The sequence below is a fragment of the Artemia franciscana genome, chromosome 7, assembly GCF_032884065.1.
Source record: "Artemia franciscana chromosome 7, ASM3288406v1, whole genome shotgun sequence".
Classification (NCBI taxonomy): domain Eukaryota; kingdom Metazoa; phylum Arthropoda; class Branchiopoda; order Anostraca; family Artemiidae; genus Artemia; species Artemia franciscana.
In genome coordinates this window covers 28053853-28072339 of record NC_088869.1, presented here as the reverse complement: position 1 = coordinate 28072339, position 18487 = coordinate 28053853, and the positions used below count along the sequence as shown (strand labels likewise).

At 35.3% G+C, this 18487-nt stretch overlaps 1 protein-coding gene across 4 annotated transcripts in view; it reads right to left on the bottom strand.

Moving 5' to 3' along the window:
- LOC136029101 (ectonucleoside triphosphate diphosphohydrolase 6-like) overlaps positions 1-18487 on the bottom strand; it is an 80496-nt gene that overhangs the window by 53631 nt on the left and 8378 nt on the right. Inside the window, exon 2 of one of the 4 annotated variants that reach the window (XM_065707165.1) lies at positions 15408-15518. The exons of 2 other annotated variants lie outside the window; for them this stretch is intronic. In XM_065707165.1, coding sequence (XP_065563237.1) covers positions 15408-15434 — 27 coding nt within the window. In that variant the 5' untranslated portion in view covers positions 15435-15518. Of the gene's footprint in view, positions 1-15407; positions 15556-18487 lie in introns of those variants that run through there. One more of the 4 variants, XM_065707166.1, reaches the window with a different exon arrangement.

Genomic DNA, 18487 nt, shown 5'->3' with positions numbered 1-18487 from the left:
AAGTAGCCAATTTAGCCTGTCTGAAACATCTCACAAGCCAACACCTTATAAAAAACACCTTTGATAATTTAAATGAATAAGAAAACTTATTAGAAATTCTGCTGATACTGCAAAAGTAGACCTAAGTAGCCAATTTAGCCTGTTTGAAACATCTCACAAGCCAACACCCTATAGAAAACACCTTTGAGAATTTAAATGAAGAAGAAAACTTATTAGAGACTCTGCTAATACTGCAAAAGTAGACCTAAGTATCCAATTTAGCCTGTTTGAAACATTTCACAAGCCAACACCAAATAGAAAACACCTTTGACAATTTAAATGAATAAGAAAACTAGTTAAAAACTCTGCTAATACTGCAAAAGTAGACCTAAGTAGCCAAATTAGCCTGTTTGAAGCATCTCACAAGCCGACACCCTATAGAAAAACACCATTGACAATTTAAATGAATAAGAAAACTAGTTAAAAACTCTGCTAATACTGCAAAAGTAGACCTAAGTATCCAATTTAGCCTGTTTGAAACATCTCACAAGCCAACACCCTATAGAAAACACCTTTGACAATTTAAATGAATAAGAAAACTAGTTAAAAACTCTGCTAATACTGCAAAAGTAGACCTAAGTATCCAATTTAGCCTGTTTGAAACATCTCACAAGCCAACACCCTATAGAAAACACCTTTGACAATTTAAATGAATAAGAAAACTAGTTAAAAACTCTGCTAATACTGCAAAAGTAGACCTAAGTAGCCAATTTAGCCTGTTTGAAGCATCTCACAAGCCGACACCCTATAGAAAAACACCTTTGACAATTTAAATGAATAAGAAAACTAGTTAAAAACTCTGCTAATACTGCAAAAGTAGACCTAAGTATCCAATTTAGCCTGTTTGAAACATCTCACAGGCCAACACCCTATAGAAAACACCTTTGACAATTTAAATGAATAAGAAAACTAGTTAAAAACTCTGCTAATACTGCAAAAGTAGACCTAAGTAGCCAATTTAGCCTGTTTGAAACATCTCACAAGCCAACACCCTATAGAAAACACCTTTGACAATTTAAATGAATAAGAAAACTAGTTAAAAACTCTGCTAATACTGCAAAAGTAGACCTAAGTATCCAATTTAGCCTGTTTGAAACATCTCACAAGCCAACACCCTATAGAAAACACCTTTGACAATTTAAATGAATAAGAAAACTAGTTAAAAACTCTGCTAATACTGCAAAAGTAGACCTAAGTAGCCAATTTAGCCTGTTTGAAACATCTCACAAGCCAACACCCTATAGAAAAAACCTTTGACAATTTAAATGAATAAGAAAACTAGTTAAAAACTCTGCTAATACTGCAAAAGTAGACCTAAGTATCCAATTTAGCCTGTTTGAAACATCTCACAAGCCAACACCCTATAGAAAACACCTTTGACAATTTAAATGAATAAGAAAACTAGTTAAAAACTCTGCTAATACTGCAAAAGTAGACCTAAGTAGCCAATTTAGCCTGTTTGAAGCATCTCACAAGCCGACACCCTATAGAAAAACACCTTTGACAATTTAAATGAATAAGAAAACTAGTTAAAAACTCTGCTAATACTGCAAAAGTAGACCTAAGTATCCAATTTAGCCTGTTTAAAACATCTCACAAGCCAACACCCTATAGAAAACACCTTTGACAATTTAAATGAATAAGAAAACTAGTTAAAAACTCTGCTAATACTACAAAAGTAGACCTAAGTAGCCAATTTAGCCTGTTTGAAACATCTCACAAGCCAACACCCTATAGAAAACACCTTTGACAATTTAAATGAATAAGAAAACTAGTTAAAAACTCTGCTAATACTGCAAAAGTAGACCTAAGTATCCAATTTAGCCTGTTTGAAACATCTCACAAGCCAACACCCTATAGAAAACACCTTTGACAATTTAAATGAATAAGAAAACTAGTTAAAAACTCTGCTAATACTGCAAAAGTAGACCTAAGTATCCAATTTAGCCTGTTTGAATAAAGGGAAAAATAGCATTAGGTAAAGCATTTCTTAACTGAAAAAGTAAACTTAGCTGATATTCTAAGAGTAATGCTACAACAAATCACCATCAATTAATAAATGAAACCCAAAACGAACAGAAACTACAATAAATAGGCGAGTCAAACTAAATAACGAGATGCAATCAGCATGAGTAAGGCTGACAACCCCTATGCCTTCTCAAGACCAGAACATAATTAGCAGTTTACTGAAAAAAAAAACACATGGGCGTGGATTTGCGGTTTAATAAACATATACTGAAAATTATTCCTTAAAGTACTAATAATTTTTATTTATTAAAGTTAAGAAAGGAAAACATTTAAAATGTATTTTGTTTTCAGTACTTGTACATTTTGTTTACATTAGAATGTATTTGTTTTATTTTCAGGTTGAATTTCAAATAATTTTCGGGGCCAAAATACTCTCATTAGCAGCTTCGATGCAAAGCAGTTTGGATTTGCCAACAATTTTGCCATTGTGATGAAACAAATTGATGAAACAATTTGCCAATTGTTTCATCATTTACTTTCGTTTTGCAGTTTTTTTCTTTACTTTGAAAGACAATTTTCCTTGTCTGCAACTTCATACGCGGAATTTTTCTGTGGTTGCAACAATGGTTCAAATAAAATTTGAGATGAATTATAACGACGACAATCAATAATGGTCCCATACTTAGCTATGAAATTTTCAGTCACTCCAGTCATTCATGTAGTTATCGCCCATATTTTACAGAATATGGTATGACCAAGGTCGTTTTTATTGTCCTACTCAACTAAATAAATTTAAAGGGTTCAGGCAAATTTCGTCGTAAGGGAATCTTATCAAATAGTTTGTGATAAAAAAAAAATAGAAGTAAAAAGTGACTTGGACCAATATTCACCAAAACTAAAAATGGAATTCTCACGACAATTGCTACACCGGCAGTATTGGCTTTTTATGTTGATTCTAAATATATAAATTCTTTCAGTTTATTGTTACCCACCCAAAACCAAAAATCTGAGAAACTTTGCCTGATTTTTGAAAAAAGAGGAAACACCCCCAAAAAAAGCCAGCGATCTTATTGAAAATCCCTTTATTAGATACATCATATCAGAGAACCCTAACATAGGTGTTTCAAGCTCCAATCTTCAAAGTGTGGAATTTCGCTTTTTTGAAGAAACATTGTTAATGCATGTTTATTTGTTTGTTTTTCTTTTTTTTTCAGGGGTGATTGTATCAAACCGAAGGTCCAAGAAAATTGGGAGGGAACTCATTCAAACGTAAATTTAAAGCTTTTTTTTAAGTGACCATACAGATTAGGTCAGGGGAAAGTCTTGTTTTCTGCCATTTTAGGGCACCAAACTGCGACTTTAACCCAAAGAGGATGAATTTGCAATCAATTTGAAATTCTGAGAAGCTAATTGACTAAAAGTATCAATAACTGTATTTTAGGCTTCCATGTTGCAAAGGAAGTAGGACCACACGGTGGCAGTACTGGATTCAACCAAGTTGATTCGCTTTAATTCGAATGAAATTACGCTATGTTTGGTGATTGTAATTGCGTATCAGCTGTTATGAGAGGGGGTGAGTAATTGTTTAGGTTAAGGGTAGGGTAGATCCGTAAACAGAACATTTTAATGGACAAACTGCTTACTCTTCATGAGGTCTCAGTTAAATGTTGAAAGAGGTATGGCGGGAGTAGGAATGAATTAAATTGTCTCTCTATACATCTAAAATGTTAAATTCCCATATCTACCAGCACAGAGATGGAAAAAGCAAGGCAGGTTATCAGCTCCGCCAGAAAACTTTTTAGGGATGACAAATACTGCTAGTAACTTAGTTTTCAGTAAATTTAAACGGTGTTATTTTCCTTTTTTATTTGTATGAAGTGCTTTAAACGTATTTAAAGATATGTATGCAATGTGTTTATGGATAAGAAAATCCTCTTGTAGAGGTTGTGATGGCTTCAGTCATGTAGAGGATCAGAAGTCTCACATTCCATCCATACTTACAATAATACTCCTTTTCATCCAACCGAAATTCTTTAGTAGTAATATTAACAAGGAATCTTTACCAAAATTATTATTCATCGCCTATTTTTTAAGTATATTCAAATTTTATCCAAAACAGATATTGCAAATTTAAACGTAGGACGGTTCTAATCAACGTACAATTACTGATTTATACATTTTAAAAGCAATTAATCAGGGATTTAAGGGACCGATACCTCAAATTATATCCTGGTTAGGCCTGAATATGATTTGAAAAACAATCAGAAATTAAACAAAAAAAGAACTTTTCAAATGAAAGCAAGGAATAGATTTTAAACATATTAGAATAGATTTTTCTTTATATGAAGGGAGCTGTTTCCTCCTTAGCTCCTAACTCTTTACTGTGAAGTTTGGCTTTTTTCTAATTTTTCAAGAAAATTTGAAACTGGAAAGAAAAGATTTTTCAAAGCACTGAAAAACTTTTGTTTAATGAGCAAGATATTGAGAAGGGGGCAGTCCCCCTTATATACAGAGTAATTAAGCTCTAGACTTGTTCCTTACTTTATTTGAAAAATCTTTTCTGTTTGTTCAATTACATATCATGAAACTATAAAGTTTTATGAATACAATACTTCTAGGAACGCAGAAAAAACGATCAATATTTCAATGATCTCGGTTTGGGTTTTGATGGGTAATCAAATAGTTCGTGGACTCAGTAGTAACCTAAACTTTGAAAAACGGAATTTTGATACCAATAGATATATCGAAAGAATTGGCTTAATATGCTGATTCCAAATATACAAGTTTCATTAAGTTTAGTCTTACCCTTCAAAAGCTACGAGTTTGAGAAAATTTGTCTGATTTTCGAAAAAGGGGAAAGACCCCCCTCGAAGTCATAGAATTTTAATGAAAATAACACCATCAGATTCAGCGCATTAAAGAACCCTACTGTAGAGATGTCAAGCCCATAGGCCTATCTGCAAAATGTGGAATTTTGTAATTTTTGCCAGAGGAAAGATCACGGATGCGTGTTTATTTGTTTCTTTGTTTTTCTTCTTTTTTTCCAGGGGTGATCGTATCGACCCAGTGGGCCTTAAACGTCGAGAAGGCTCATTCTAACGAAATTGAAAAGTACTAGCGCTCTTTTCAAGAGACCAAAAAATTGGAGAACATCTAGACCCTCTCCCACGCCACTATTTTTCCCAAAATCGTCTGACCAAAATTTTAACACAGCTTTTTCTTCAGCATAGTTGAAAAGCTAAAGAATTATGTCTTTAGAGATAAAGTGATCTTCTACAGCCCCTGGGGAAAGGTTTTTCAATTATAAAATTTATCCCTTGTTTTATTTGTTATTGGGAAGTATGCATACATTTTTCGGGTGGGGAGGGGAGGACAAATTTTCTGCAGGGAGGATTTTGCACGGGGAGTTTTCCATGGAGAGGGAAATTTCCAGAGGGTGAACTTTTCAAGGGAAGTTTTACACTGGGTGAATTTGCCAGAATTCCTAGACGAAATTTCTTTATATGTCTTGCTCTATCTTTACTGATTCAATTTTAGGCGTGAAGATGTTAAGGGTAATTGTCAGGGATAAATTTTCACCTGGATTGAAATGTCCAAAGGATATTTAAAAAACGGTCAGAAATTAAATCTAAAAAAACAAGTTTTTCGACTGAAAATAAGGAGCAACATTAATTCTGTTGAGCAATGCCAAAGCGTTGGACGGATATTTGTTACAATATCAGCAGTTTTGTACTTGGTTTTCACACACCAAAATATTTAATGCCTTTAGGCTCAATTGTTTATAAAAAAGTAACGCATTATCAAAGTAGTTTATTAAAAGTAAAACATTAAAACTAAAATTAAGAAAATCAAATAAATTTTTAATTCAGTATTCTTAGCCTAATTTTGAATACCAAAAGCCAGTATATTCGACGCCTTTATACTTCAAAACTGTAAAACATTAAGTCTTTTTCAAAGTGACAACTTGATAAACACAAGCACTCCTGGAAAAAATAAATGATAATAAAAAACAAAAAAACGCATCCGTTCAGAGGAAAAATACAAAAATTCCAAGCGTTCCGTTCAGGAGAAACGCTTCTGATTATAGTGGCTTCATATATCAGCTCATGGGTACTTTTCCAATGCAAGCAAAAGTTGGCGGCATATTTTTACCGAAATTGCCCTTATTAAGCAGATTTCCTTGTGTTTTCAATAATTATACGAACTTTCTTATGTACTAATGACAGCACTAATTACTAATAAACAAATACATGTTTAGAATCACCATAAGTATCATTAACCATTGTTTTCCGACAGTTCGTGGTAACGAACTGTAGTAGGGAGTGACCCCGGCACCGAAACTTCAAATAATGGAATTTTGATACCAATAGTTACATAAAAAAAAAACATTTTTATGCTGGTTTTAAATATATAAGTTTCCTCAAGTTTAGTCTAACCCATCAAAAATTACGAGCCTGAGAAAACTTGCCTTATTTTAGAAAATAGGGGGAAACACCCATTAAAAGTCATAGAATCTTAACGAAAATCAAACCATCCGAATCAGAGTATCAGAGAACCCTACTGTAGAAGTTTCAAGCTCCTATCTACAAATTTTGTAATTTTTATCAGAAGAAAGATCATGGATACGTGTTTATTTGTTTGTTTTATTTCCAGGGGTTATCGTATCGACCCAGTGGGACTAGAATGTTGCAAGAGGGCTCATTTTAACGGAAATTAAAAGTTTTAGTGCCCTTTTTAAGTGACCAAAAAATGGAGGGCACCTAGGCCCCCTCCCGCGCTCATTGTTATCCCAAAGTCAACGGATCAAATAATTGAGATAGCAATTTTGTTCAGCATAGTCGAAAAGCCAAATATCTATGTCTTTAGGGACGGCTGACTCCCTCACAGTCCCCGGGGAAGCGGCAGCAAGTTACAAACTTTGACGAGTGTTTACATAGAGTAATGGCTATTGGAAAGTGTACTGGCGTTTTCAGAGGATTTTTTTCTTGATTGGGGAGGGGGTTGAGGGAAAGGGGTTACGAGGGAGGATCTTTCCATGCAGGAATTTGTCACGGGAGAAGAACATTTCTTTACGATAAATTTTTTTACTGGTAAAAAGTAGATTTGAGAGAAAGAGTCAAACTTTAGCGTAAAGAGCGGGGTGTTGAGGAGGGTACAGCCCTTTCATATATGGAGTAATTTATGTTCGTTTTTAGTTTTAACGTCGCTCATTAATTTCAGTTAAAAAAAACTTGTTTTTTATTTAATGTCGAGGAGAATTAAAGTTTGAGTAGCAAAAAGCTTGAAGCTATTCTGCACAGTGGAGTACTTTTAGTCACAGAGAAAGGTGAGTGTTCTTCACTTTCTTGGGGAAAATGAGGTGAAATGAAGACGGATACAAGAGCTGGAGTCACAGTGGCTGCTTTATACTAGTTACCAACTTTCTAATGTCATAACTCTAACTGAAAATAAAGATCGCAAAATTGTTGACCAGTTTATAACCAACAGCAAGGGCCACAAAATCCTTGTTGGATGAGACAAGAAGATTGCTGATGAGCTAAAGTATGCCAGAACGGATAGTTGGACAACTATAGTTATGTTTTTTGTCCCTTATCTTCTGAAGCTTTGGTTCATTTTTCTCATTTTTGTAACCAAGCCCTTTCTCTTAAGGCCTGCAAAGAAAGAAGAATGGTAACTCTGAGGCCAGGTCTTCTATCTTCCCTTGGAATTAGCGTAATAATCAAACAAGACATGAAACATGACTGACAATTATGCAGCCGTTAAGGTCACAAGAATTGAAAACCCATTTTGGGATTTAAGGTTACGAAATACAGTCAGTAGAACGTAAGAATATGAATTATGTTTTTTTTTGTCATGGTTTGAGGAAGAAGGCGCCAGAACTCATAAGCGGACTTATGAGAAAGGCCTGTGGTCGTTTTGAATAAAAAACATGACTAATGTTGATTAAGAGAAACAAACAAAACACCTACTGGTCGGAAAAATATTTAAATTCTTTAGTTCAAAAAATTGAGAATGAAACATATTTTTCAAGTGAACTTGCATAAGACATTAGAATAGCTTCTAAGCCAAAGCGTCAATAATCCCTTTCATGAAATAGACAAACATTCAGAAGACACCTCAGTCATTGCACACATAATCACCTTGATTGACATTAGTCTGAAATCTTTTGATAACCGTGACCAGATTTCTGATGCTCGAAATCTGAATGTGTAGGCACTGGAAACCAGAAAAGAAATTTCCAGAAACAGTTAGCCAGAATGTCGAGGTCAAAGTGACAAAACGTCATCGTTTTCTGAGTACACGTCCCAAAAAGTGTTCATGGTTGGTTCATTCAGCCCTTCAAAAAAAAAATGTATTCTATAAATACTGTTTCCTATTTGCCGAATCTGAGAACATCAAAGACTCATATAAGACGCTCGGATGCTTAGTTTCTAAGCCATATACTGACCTTAAAGATGCTCTCACTCACTTCTAGTATATAATGATAAACAGTGGTATGTTGCTACAGTACAAAAATCTACGATGTTTATCAAAATATTAAAAGGAAAAGGCATTCCAATCGACCAGGAATTGAATCTGCAAGATCACGAAGACAGAATTTGAAATCGAGAAATGTTAAGACCAACTGTCCAGGCTAATCTATTTTGTGGTTTTCACAAACTAGCCCTGCGGGGTCTTCATCAAAAAAGTGATCTCCTTGCAAAAAGTGTTGAAAACGAAGGGGTTTTCAGGGGGTTTTTGGGATTGATGATAAATTGCAAAAGCACAAAACTGTGGGAGTATTTCGAATCATTCATTAAAAGTGCAAAATATGCATCTCCTCTAGCGCAGAATGATATCGTCTATAGCAGGGCTTCTTAAACTTTTGTAATTCCCGACCCCATTTATGATGGCGAATTTCTTAACGACCCCAACGAATATAAAAGAAAAATAAATTAATATTTTTTGATGATATATTTATTAGGTAACAATATACATATGCATATGAAAATATGTAAATTTAGAATTCGTTTTGAAACATATAAAAATCTAAAATTGAAATTTGCACAAAATGTTATAGAAATGTTTTTATTACAGTTACAAAAACAAAAGTGGATTCTGACCGTCTTAATTCTTTCGAATATGTCCAAGTCGTTGCAAGGTAAATATTAAATTAAAGTTTACGTTAAGAATTTAATGAGATGGATGTGCCTGTTTTTTTATGGCATAACAAATCAAATTTTGGTGTAGTGTTTGAAACTGCCGGACGTAAGACCTCTTCAACATTTTTATCGCTGAACGATATTGGGATTTAATGTGTGTTAGAGCTGAGAAAGTAACTTCACATAATAATGTGGTGTTGAATGGCAGAAGTACATTTAACGCCATATCGGCGATTGTGGGAAATTCAGTTCTAGTTCCGATCCAGAATTCAGTCAAGGGCTTTTTTTCTGGAATTGTAGTTTTAAGTTTGAGTCACACGAAAGCTCAGCAAATTCCTCTTGAGCTTTAAGTGGCAGAAGATCAATCTCACTTAAGCCAATCCAAAACGGCTTTTGAATCCAAAGTATTTTTTGTAAATCAATATTTAATGTAAAGTATGTCCGGAACTGTATTTCTAGCGCTTTTAAGTGATCTACAATAGTTTTTGCAATAAACGTTTCACGATGAATTTTCTCAATTACAAAATTGTCGACACTGGAAAACATTTCGAACGAATTTTTTTTCGCTCCTACTTTTCCAAATGCTGATCTTTTTAATAAAACTTCAATTTTATCGTTTGAAGTAAATATATCGCAATTTTTTCCTTGAAGAGACAATTTAAGATCGTTTAACTTTGCAAAAATATCTGACAAATAACACAGCTTGGATAGCCACAACTCATTCTGAAAAAAAAAAAAAACAGCAAATTCACATTTTCGTTCAGTTAAAAATATTTCGATCTCGTCCTTTAATAACAATTAAATAAAAAAAAAACAAGTTTTTTTAACTGAAAGTAAGGAGCGACCTAAAAACTTAAAACGAACAGAAATTACTTCGTATATGAAAGGGGCTGGTCCCTCCTCAACGCCCCGCTCTTTACGCTAAAGTCTGACACTTTCTCTCAACTCTACTTTTTAAAACAGTAAACAACTTTAGCGTAAAGAGCGGAGCGTTGAGTAGGGACCAGCCCCTTTCATATACGTAGTAATTTCTGTTCGTTTTAAGTTTTAATGTCGCTCCTTACTTTCAGTTAAAAAAACTTGTTTTTTTTTTATTTAATTTCTGAACGTTTTTGAATTAATACATGTTTTGATTTTGGCTCTCCGCATATGAATAATCAAAACGAAATTTCCATATTTTTTTTTTTTTTTGGCTAAATGGCCTTCTCATAGTTTTTATCGAATGATTTTGGGAAAAAAGGAGCGATGGAGGAAGCCTAGTCCCCCCCCCCCCGGTTTTTGGGTTACTTAAAAAGGCAACTAGAACATTTAATTTTTTACAAACGTTTTTATTAGTAAAAGATATACGTAACTTACGAATTAGCTTACGTAACGAACTTTTGTATTCGTATGTTTTTATTACGTATATGAGGGAGTTTACTCCCTCGTCATACCTCGCTCTTCACACTAAAGCTTAAATCTTGTCCCAATTTCTTAAGAATGACCCCTGGATCACAAAGGCCGTAGAATAAATAGTTGAAATTACTGAAAATACTTTAGCGTATCCCCTCATATGCGTAGTAATTTTTGTTCGTTTTAATACTGCTCCTTACTTTCAGATGAAAAAACTTTTTCATATTTATTTTTTTATTGTTTTTTTTTAATAATGCTAGAAAATCTTGCGCTCCCTTCATGGAAATTTTCTTCCCCATGACAAATCACTCCATGGAAACTTCCCCCAACATATCCCCCTCTTCTCAACAGCTCTCCCCCCAACCAAAAAAAATCCGTCTGAAAACGCCTGTACACTTCCCAATAAGCATTACTATATGTAAGCAAAGGTCAAAGTTTGTAACTTGTAGCCCCTCCCACGGGAACTATGGGGGAGTAAGTCGTCCTCAAAGACATAGTTATAAGGTTTTGCGACTATGCTGGATCAAATGGCTATCTCAGAATTTTGATCCGATGACTTTGGAAAAATGATTAGCGTGGGAGGGGGTCTAGGTGCCCTCCAATTTTTTGGTCACTTAAAAAGGGCACTAGAACTTTTTATTTCCGTTAGAATGAGTCCTTTTGCAACATTCTAGGACCACTGGGTCGATACGATCACCCTTGGAAAAAAAAACAAAACAAAAAACAAACAAACAAACAAACCAACAAATAAACACGCATCCGTGATCTGCCTTCTGGCAAAAAATACAAAATTCCACATTTTTGTAGATAGGAGCTTGAAACTTCTACAGTATGGTTCTCTGATGCGCTGAATCTGATGGTGTGATTTTCGTTAATATTCTATGACTTTTAGGGGGTGTTTCCCCCTATTTTCTAAAATAAGCCAGATTTTCTCAGGCTCGTAACTTTTGATGGGTAAGACTAAACTTGAATAAACTTATATATTTAAAATCAGCATTAAAATGCGATTCTTTTGATGTAGCTATTGCTAACAAAATTCCGTTTTTTAGAGTTTTGGTCACTATTGAGCCGGGTCGCTCCTTACTCCTTACATCCGTGTCCTTACAGAGATTTGAAAATAAGCGACTGTTAAGGGCATGGCTCTTAATAAAATTTATGAAATTAACAGCATCCTGAAGCACATCGTTCAATTCTGGTGCTATCAATCAAGAAGCACCCAAAGGATTTTTACATGCCGGGACTGTAAGGTTCCGTCGGTCGCGAAAGGGTTAAACTGACTAATTCGGAAACTTGTACTTCGATCACAATCATACAATGGCAAAATGAAAATAACACGAAATGTTTATATAGTTTCTTCGAAATAAAACTTAGAAATTTTGTTGATAATATTTATCAGGATTATTTCAGTTTTAAGAAATTGACAAAAATAAATCTACATTTTTTATAAATCTCTATAACATCTTCTGATTCATAGTAAATTTATACAAGATATTATAATGATCGGAATAGAAATGATCGGAATAGAAATTCTTGTTAGGAAACAGTCTTTCCGAACAAGAAGATTTTATGATATATTTATCTACGATGATCGTTATTTTTCTTTATAACGATAATTTTACAAGTTAAAAAACATTTTTTGTTAAATTGTATTTTTATCTCTCGCAACCCCATAACTTTGCTACGCGACCCCAAATAGGGTCGCGACTCATAGTTTAAGAAGCCCTGGTCTGTAGCATAGGCAATGTCATTCGGGACGCAATTTTGAATAGAGCGAAAATTGCTAAGTATTTTTCGATATTGGCTGATGAAATGAATGATGTAACTTCTAAAGAACAGTTTATTCTTGTTATCTGTTTCTATGACGATCATCAAACAGATGATTGTTTGTTTTTGTTTTTTGCCTTTCGATGCTGCAAATGACTTGACTGGCGTGGGTCTTGTAAAGTAGATTATTAGACTTTGCTTAGAGTTTGGATTAGACACGACCAAGTTAGTTGGAATCGGCTTTGATGGAGGTAATAGCATGTCCGGTTTGTAAAATAGCAGTCAAGACAGCTATAAGTGTTGGGACACTTGCCTCAATACCAAGACGCCGACGTCAGTGATTCTCCTCCTCATATACTTCTGTTTTTTTACAAAGACTTTGTCCTTTCCCCATATCTCAAGCAGCTATGAGAAAAATTCAATATGAGATTTCTTAACTACCAAGCTACAACATTCCAAATCAACTTCTGATCCCTCGTTTTATCGTTGATGCTGTATTAACCAAGGTTGTGACGAAGCGATAAAAATATCAGCAGTTCTGTTCCTCTGAGGCTAGCCTCCTTGCTGAGTTAACTGTCTGACAAGCCAAATGGAGGTCTAGAGGCAAGTATAATAATCCCGATAGTTTCTGAAACTCTTGGTGCGTGAGACAACCACTTTATTACAACTGTACGTTCACTCTTGATTGTATTTCCCCTTTAACCAAACCATCAACAGAGCGTTCACTAAGCTCACAAAAGCAGCTTATAACTTACCTCCGAAATCAGACAGGAGAGAATAGGTTGAATGGTCTTGCAAACAAGTCTATCAATTGTGATGTTAAGGTAGATATTGAGGATGTTTTGAGAGACTTCGAGAGGAAATCAAGACGAATTAAAATAGAAGAAGTATTAAAAGTGCTTATCTTGTTTTGTATCTAGTTTAAGTATTAGCAACATTAGAGCTCTTTAATTTGGTTAATTGAACTCATTATTTTACCTTCTTTTAAGAGCATAGCAATAAGTAAGCCCAAAAGGGGAATTTTGACAGTAATATGCATAGTCACTGATGTTTCTTGACTTCTCGGAGCTTTTAGCTGGTCCCCCCCCCCATCCGAGCGGAAATCCTAAATACGCCCCTGCCAAGAACGTATCCATGAGGGAGGGTTACCCCCCCCCCTGTAATTTTATTTCGATTTAGAAAAGCGTAAAAATAAGACATACAATTTTCTTTGCGTTTTTCAAAGTTTTGTCTGTAACACTCTCCCCTATGACAAAAGCTCAGGCCCTTGAGGAGGGGGGGGGGGTCTATTTACAAAAAAAATTGCCAACAGTAGGTAAAATGTATCTTCACGTAGGGTTTACTTTTTAAAGCTTCTAATTAACAAAGAAGCTCTGCAAAAATAATAATAATAATAATAACAATAATAATAATTATGTGAGGTAATTGACTCACCCAACCTATTTAAATCTTAAACGCATTTGAAAATAGCGAATTAAGAACTATTTTGAAAAAGAAAACAAAAAAGTCACCCAATCGAAAAAATCACCTACAGAACAACCTCATTCAATGACAATCACCTCAGATGGCAATCCAAGGTGGGGGTTCCAAACTTCATCACACATGAGGAGCGATCTCTTCTCATCTCCTAAAATTGACCTAAGGGCAATTTTCCTTACCTTGAAATCTGACCTGGGATCACCTTCCATGTGTTGCCACAGATGAAGATGGAAAGGTATAAATTTCCTTTTTTTGACTGGAAACGCTTTCTGATTTTTGGGAAAGTGAATCCAGATGTATCGTGAAAAGTGAAGCTAGAGACGTTTCAGGCGTAATTTTCAAGCAGGCCAAAGAACATGGAAGCATATGGGTATGTTAAAATTGGACAAAATGGCTATATTTAGGAAAGAAAATTATTTTGACGTGAATAAAGACGGGCAGTTCATATTCCTAAGTGCATGTAAGATAATTAGTGGTCCTGAATTAAAAATTTGGAAGCTGGGATTCAAGAAAATCCAGGATATGAAGCGCCAGTCTTACTGCTTGGGGTAAGTTAACTTCTGCATCGCCCATGTCACTTATTACTTGAATTACTTACATCCATGTTAAATAGACTAAAATCTCACGCTATAACAGACGTATTCCACTAGTTTCCGTCCTCCAAGAGTTGTCCAAGAGTTCTACTTTCTCGGTTTGCTTTCGAGCAGTTTTCAAGACATGCAACGTGCAGCTAAGAAAGTGTTTCGGGGAATTTCGGGAATCTCACCCTTTAGAAGTATCCCACTAACTACAAAAACTGTGAATATTCACCCTAAAGCCATAAAAATAATAGCTTACCATCTTTAAAACAACCCAGAATTTTATGAAGCTACCAGTTAAAAAACCATCAGCTTTCTTATTGTATACAAGAACCAAAGGTGAGACAAATTTTATTGGAATGAGTCTGCTGATTGAACCCAAGAAATTTTGTTAGCTATTTAAATTCTAGTTCAAGGAAATTTTACATGAATTATCCCTACTTGCACCAAATACTTTAGGGAAGTTAGAAACTGGAGCTAAAGCGTGCATACAATGCATGTGGATTTCAGCCAGACTGTGAAGTGCAAAGTTTGAAGTTCAAAACAGCATACATCAATACTTTAGGGAAGGAAAAAACAACGAAAATAGTGAAATAGCAAGGGATAATGGAACAGGGGATAATTTATTACAAAAGGTAAATATTTACATGTTGTAGTGGTACGACAACATTAGTTATTTTATCCAAGACCTAGGGATTTGATCAAATCCCTAAAATTCATCCTAAATGAATTGGTCACAGCCCAAGCAATGATTTTGGGGTTTGATTAAATCACTTTTTATATTGTAAAGCTGCAAAATATACATTAAGAGAAAGACTAAATACATTTGTTTTCAATTCACCCATTAAGTAATCAAGAGCTCTAGCATTGGAAGGTTTTGTCAACCCCAAATAACTAAAAAAAAATATGAATCATATCTAAGTTTAAAGAAAGGAGGATTTACTGTTTATACTATTTTTTAACAACTCTAAAAATTTAAAAACTAAAAATGCATAAAAAAGAAGTAAAAAAAGTGGACTGACAGACATGCATTAATAAAACTTACTTTTCTAAGTCTTACTTTGCTGCTCATTGCCTACCAGAGTTCATATATCCAACACTATATTAGGTAAGTTAGATCAAAGCAGCTCTTCACTAAGCCCAAGAATCCTGCTTCCTGAGAAAGTAAAAGATTTTCTTGATTATTGTGGATTGACTACAAACTTTATCTTGACACGGGATAATCAATGTCCACAAAATCAGATAAGATTTACATTATCTCAAATAGAGCAGTTACTAGTCAGAATGTGAGATGTGCAGTTCATTTGCATCTTTAAATTCAAATATCTTCAAAATACATTATGGAGATTGCATTAATGGTTTGCACTTAGAATTTGACACAAAAACTGCCATACAATGCACAACCACAATTCTAAAAGGGTAGGAGATGGTTGGTATAGAAACCCCCCCCCCCACCCCGCCCACACCCAATGATATCTCGTTTCCAAAAATGAGCCTGAAGTCATTGAAAAACAGCGAATGAATTACTTCAAAATGGGAGCTGGCGTTTACTACCCCCCACCCGCAGAAAATAACCCCTCGATAATTCCCCCACATGCAAAATTCAGCTTTTTTTCTGCATAATACCCAATATTTTTTTTAGTTAGACTCAATGTTCTTTAAATTAGATTAAAAAAAAAACATACCCCTTAAAGTAGATATTTTTTTTTATTTTGGCATAATACCCTATAGCTTTTTAGTTGAACTAGACGTTTTACGTTTATAACTTGGTGTAGCAGCTTAAAAACTAAGCAGCTTAAAAACTAAATAAATAAATAAATAAACTTTAATACATTGAACCCTTAGGGCTCTTTACTACAGGCAACACTATAGGATTGCCTCTGATTTAAACAGATGAGTAGAACTTTCAGTTTCTCTTCTAAAGAGCATCCAGAATTATCCAGATGGAATTAAGGGGAGGGGAATTTCCCGCGGAGGGTAAATGTCTAGACCCACTTTAAAATACGTTTTGACCTCTGTCCCTATACTGAATTTCAGTCTAAGCCTGATAAAAAAAAGTAAAGATGGCTTTTTTGGCCACACCCCCTCTCTGGGGGTGTTGTGTGAGAAATGATCTTGCTCATTTTACAGAACCCCTTATCTACAAAAATTCCTCTGATCCACCAAAGGGTTTGGATCATACCCATTACGTATTTTGTAATTGCTTCTGTCCACCATTTCTTTTCGCAAGAGGCCAAGAAAACTAGAGGCCGCCCTTCCGGTGGCCTAGCAATTTTTTTCCGTTCCCCATCAAAGCCCTCTGTGATTCATTGTGATGATAACATCTTAGCGATTCAATGTGACAGTACCGCCTTTATAAACGTTTACTTACCTTGCGATCGACGTTCTATAGCATCGTTCACATCTTTCGCTAAATGTTGCTCCAGTTTGAAGTATCTACTCGAAAGTCTACGTTTGAAAGACCTAAATTGGGTTTTAGCTGGTGACCTTAACTGTGACATTCTTGGTACCTCCGATAGATCAATCCTCTTGCTAGAATCCCTTCCTAGCATATATCACGTCGCAGTTAAGAGCCTCCCACTCACGTATATTCATAACAGAGGCTGTTCAAAATCGAACCTGGATCACGTGATCTCTTCCAGTTCCAGCTTAATATCATCGATTGTCAGGGTGGACGAAGAGAAGATTGACGACGATCACCTTATTCTTAGCTGTAATTTGTCCTGTGAGCTATCTGGCAAAATACTTTCAGCTCAGCCGAAGTGGCATACAAAGTTGAATTGGGATCGTGCTAATGTCCCACTATACCTTGCTACGCTAACTGCTTTACTCTCGACCATAAAAGTGCCATATCACCTGCTGCAAACGTCAGTTTCCTCGCCTTCAAGTACAGTTGACCTAAATTTCTATTATTGTCAAATCGTCCATTGCCTTAAATCAGCTTCCAAAGCTACAGTGCCTGTGGATAAAGTTAGGATTGGTACAAGAAAGCCTAATTGGAACGTTGATCCTGAAGTAAAACGTGCTAAGCAAAAAGCCAAATTTTGGCTACGTATGTGGATATCATGTGACCGACCATCTTCCGGAGCTGTTTTCTCTGTGAAACAAAAGTGTAAACTTGAATATAAGGCCAGTTTGAAGAGGGCACGCTTGAATGCATGGCCAGGCCCCAACAATAAGGCCTCCTGGAATAAGGTTATTAATAGTGAGAAATGTTCCCCATCTACCCTATCTTGTCTCCAGTTAGTTAATTTTGTTGATCATTATAAGCGTGTGTTCAGTGTATTTAATAGTTTTCTTCACTCTTTTTATTATAAGTTGCTTAAACCGCTATTACCATACCGTCTCCTGTAGGCTCACATCCAGCCTGTAGCAATATCTGAAATTCACCGGGCTTGAAGAAAAATTAAGCGTTCAAATAGCCTTGATGGTGACGGCCTTTCTTACCGATTTTTTGCTTATGATGGTCCTGCTCTACTTAACCATCTACAAATATTTTTACAGTCTTGCTTAGCACAGTCGCTTGTTCCTGATAGTTTCCTTTGTGGCCGTGTAACGTCTATTCAAAAGCGAGGCAAGGACCCCACGTCATGTGTGAATTATCGTCCCGTTACAGTATCGTGTTTCTTAAGTAAGTTGCTTGAACATTTGTTACTACCAGAAATTGAGTCGAATTGTGATTTTGCGCCTTTTCAATTTGGTTTTCGGAAAAGTTTCGATTGTTCCCATGCACATCGTGTTTTAAGCCGACTCATGAAAGATGCCGTAAAAGCTAAAATGTCTTTATACTGTCTTACTGTTGATATTTCTGGAGCTTTCGATAATATTGTGCACTCTCAGGCTCTATTTTCCCTTGCGTCTTCAGGTGTTAATCCTTCCGTACTAAGTTTATTGTCTTCTTGGTATTCAAAGTCTAAAATTCAAGTTACCTGGAATGGCTAAATATCTGACCCGGTAAAAATTAATAAGGGAGTTCGGCAAGGTGCCGTATTGTCTCCTAGTATATTTAAATGCGTGCTCGCATCGTGCCTGCGTCCCCTTAGAAGTTCTGTTTTATACAGTAATACTGGTTTGTCTTCAATTGCATATGCAGATGACGTTCTTCTTGTTGCCCGGACTCGCCGT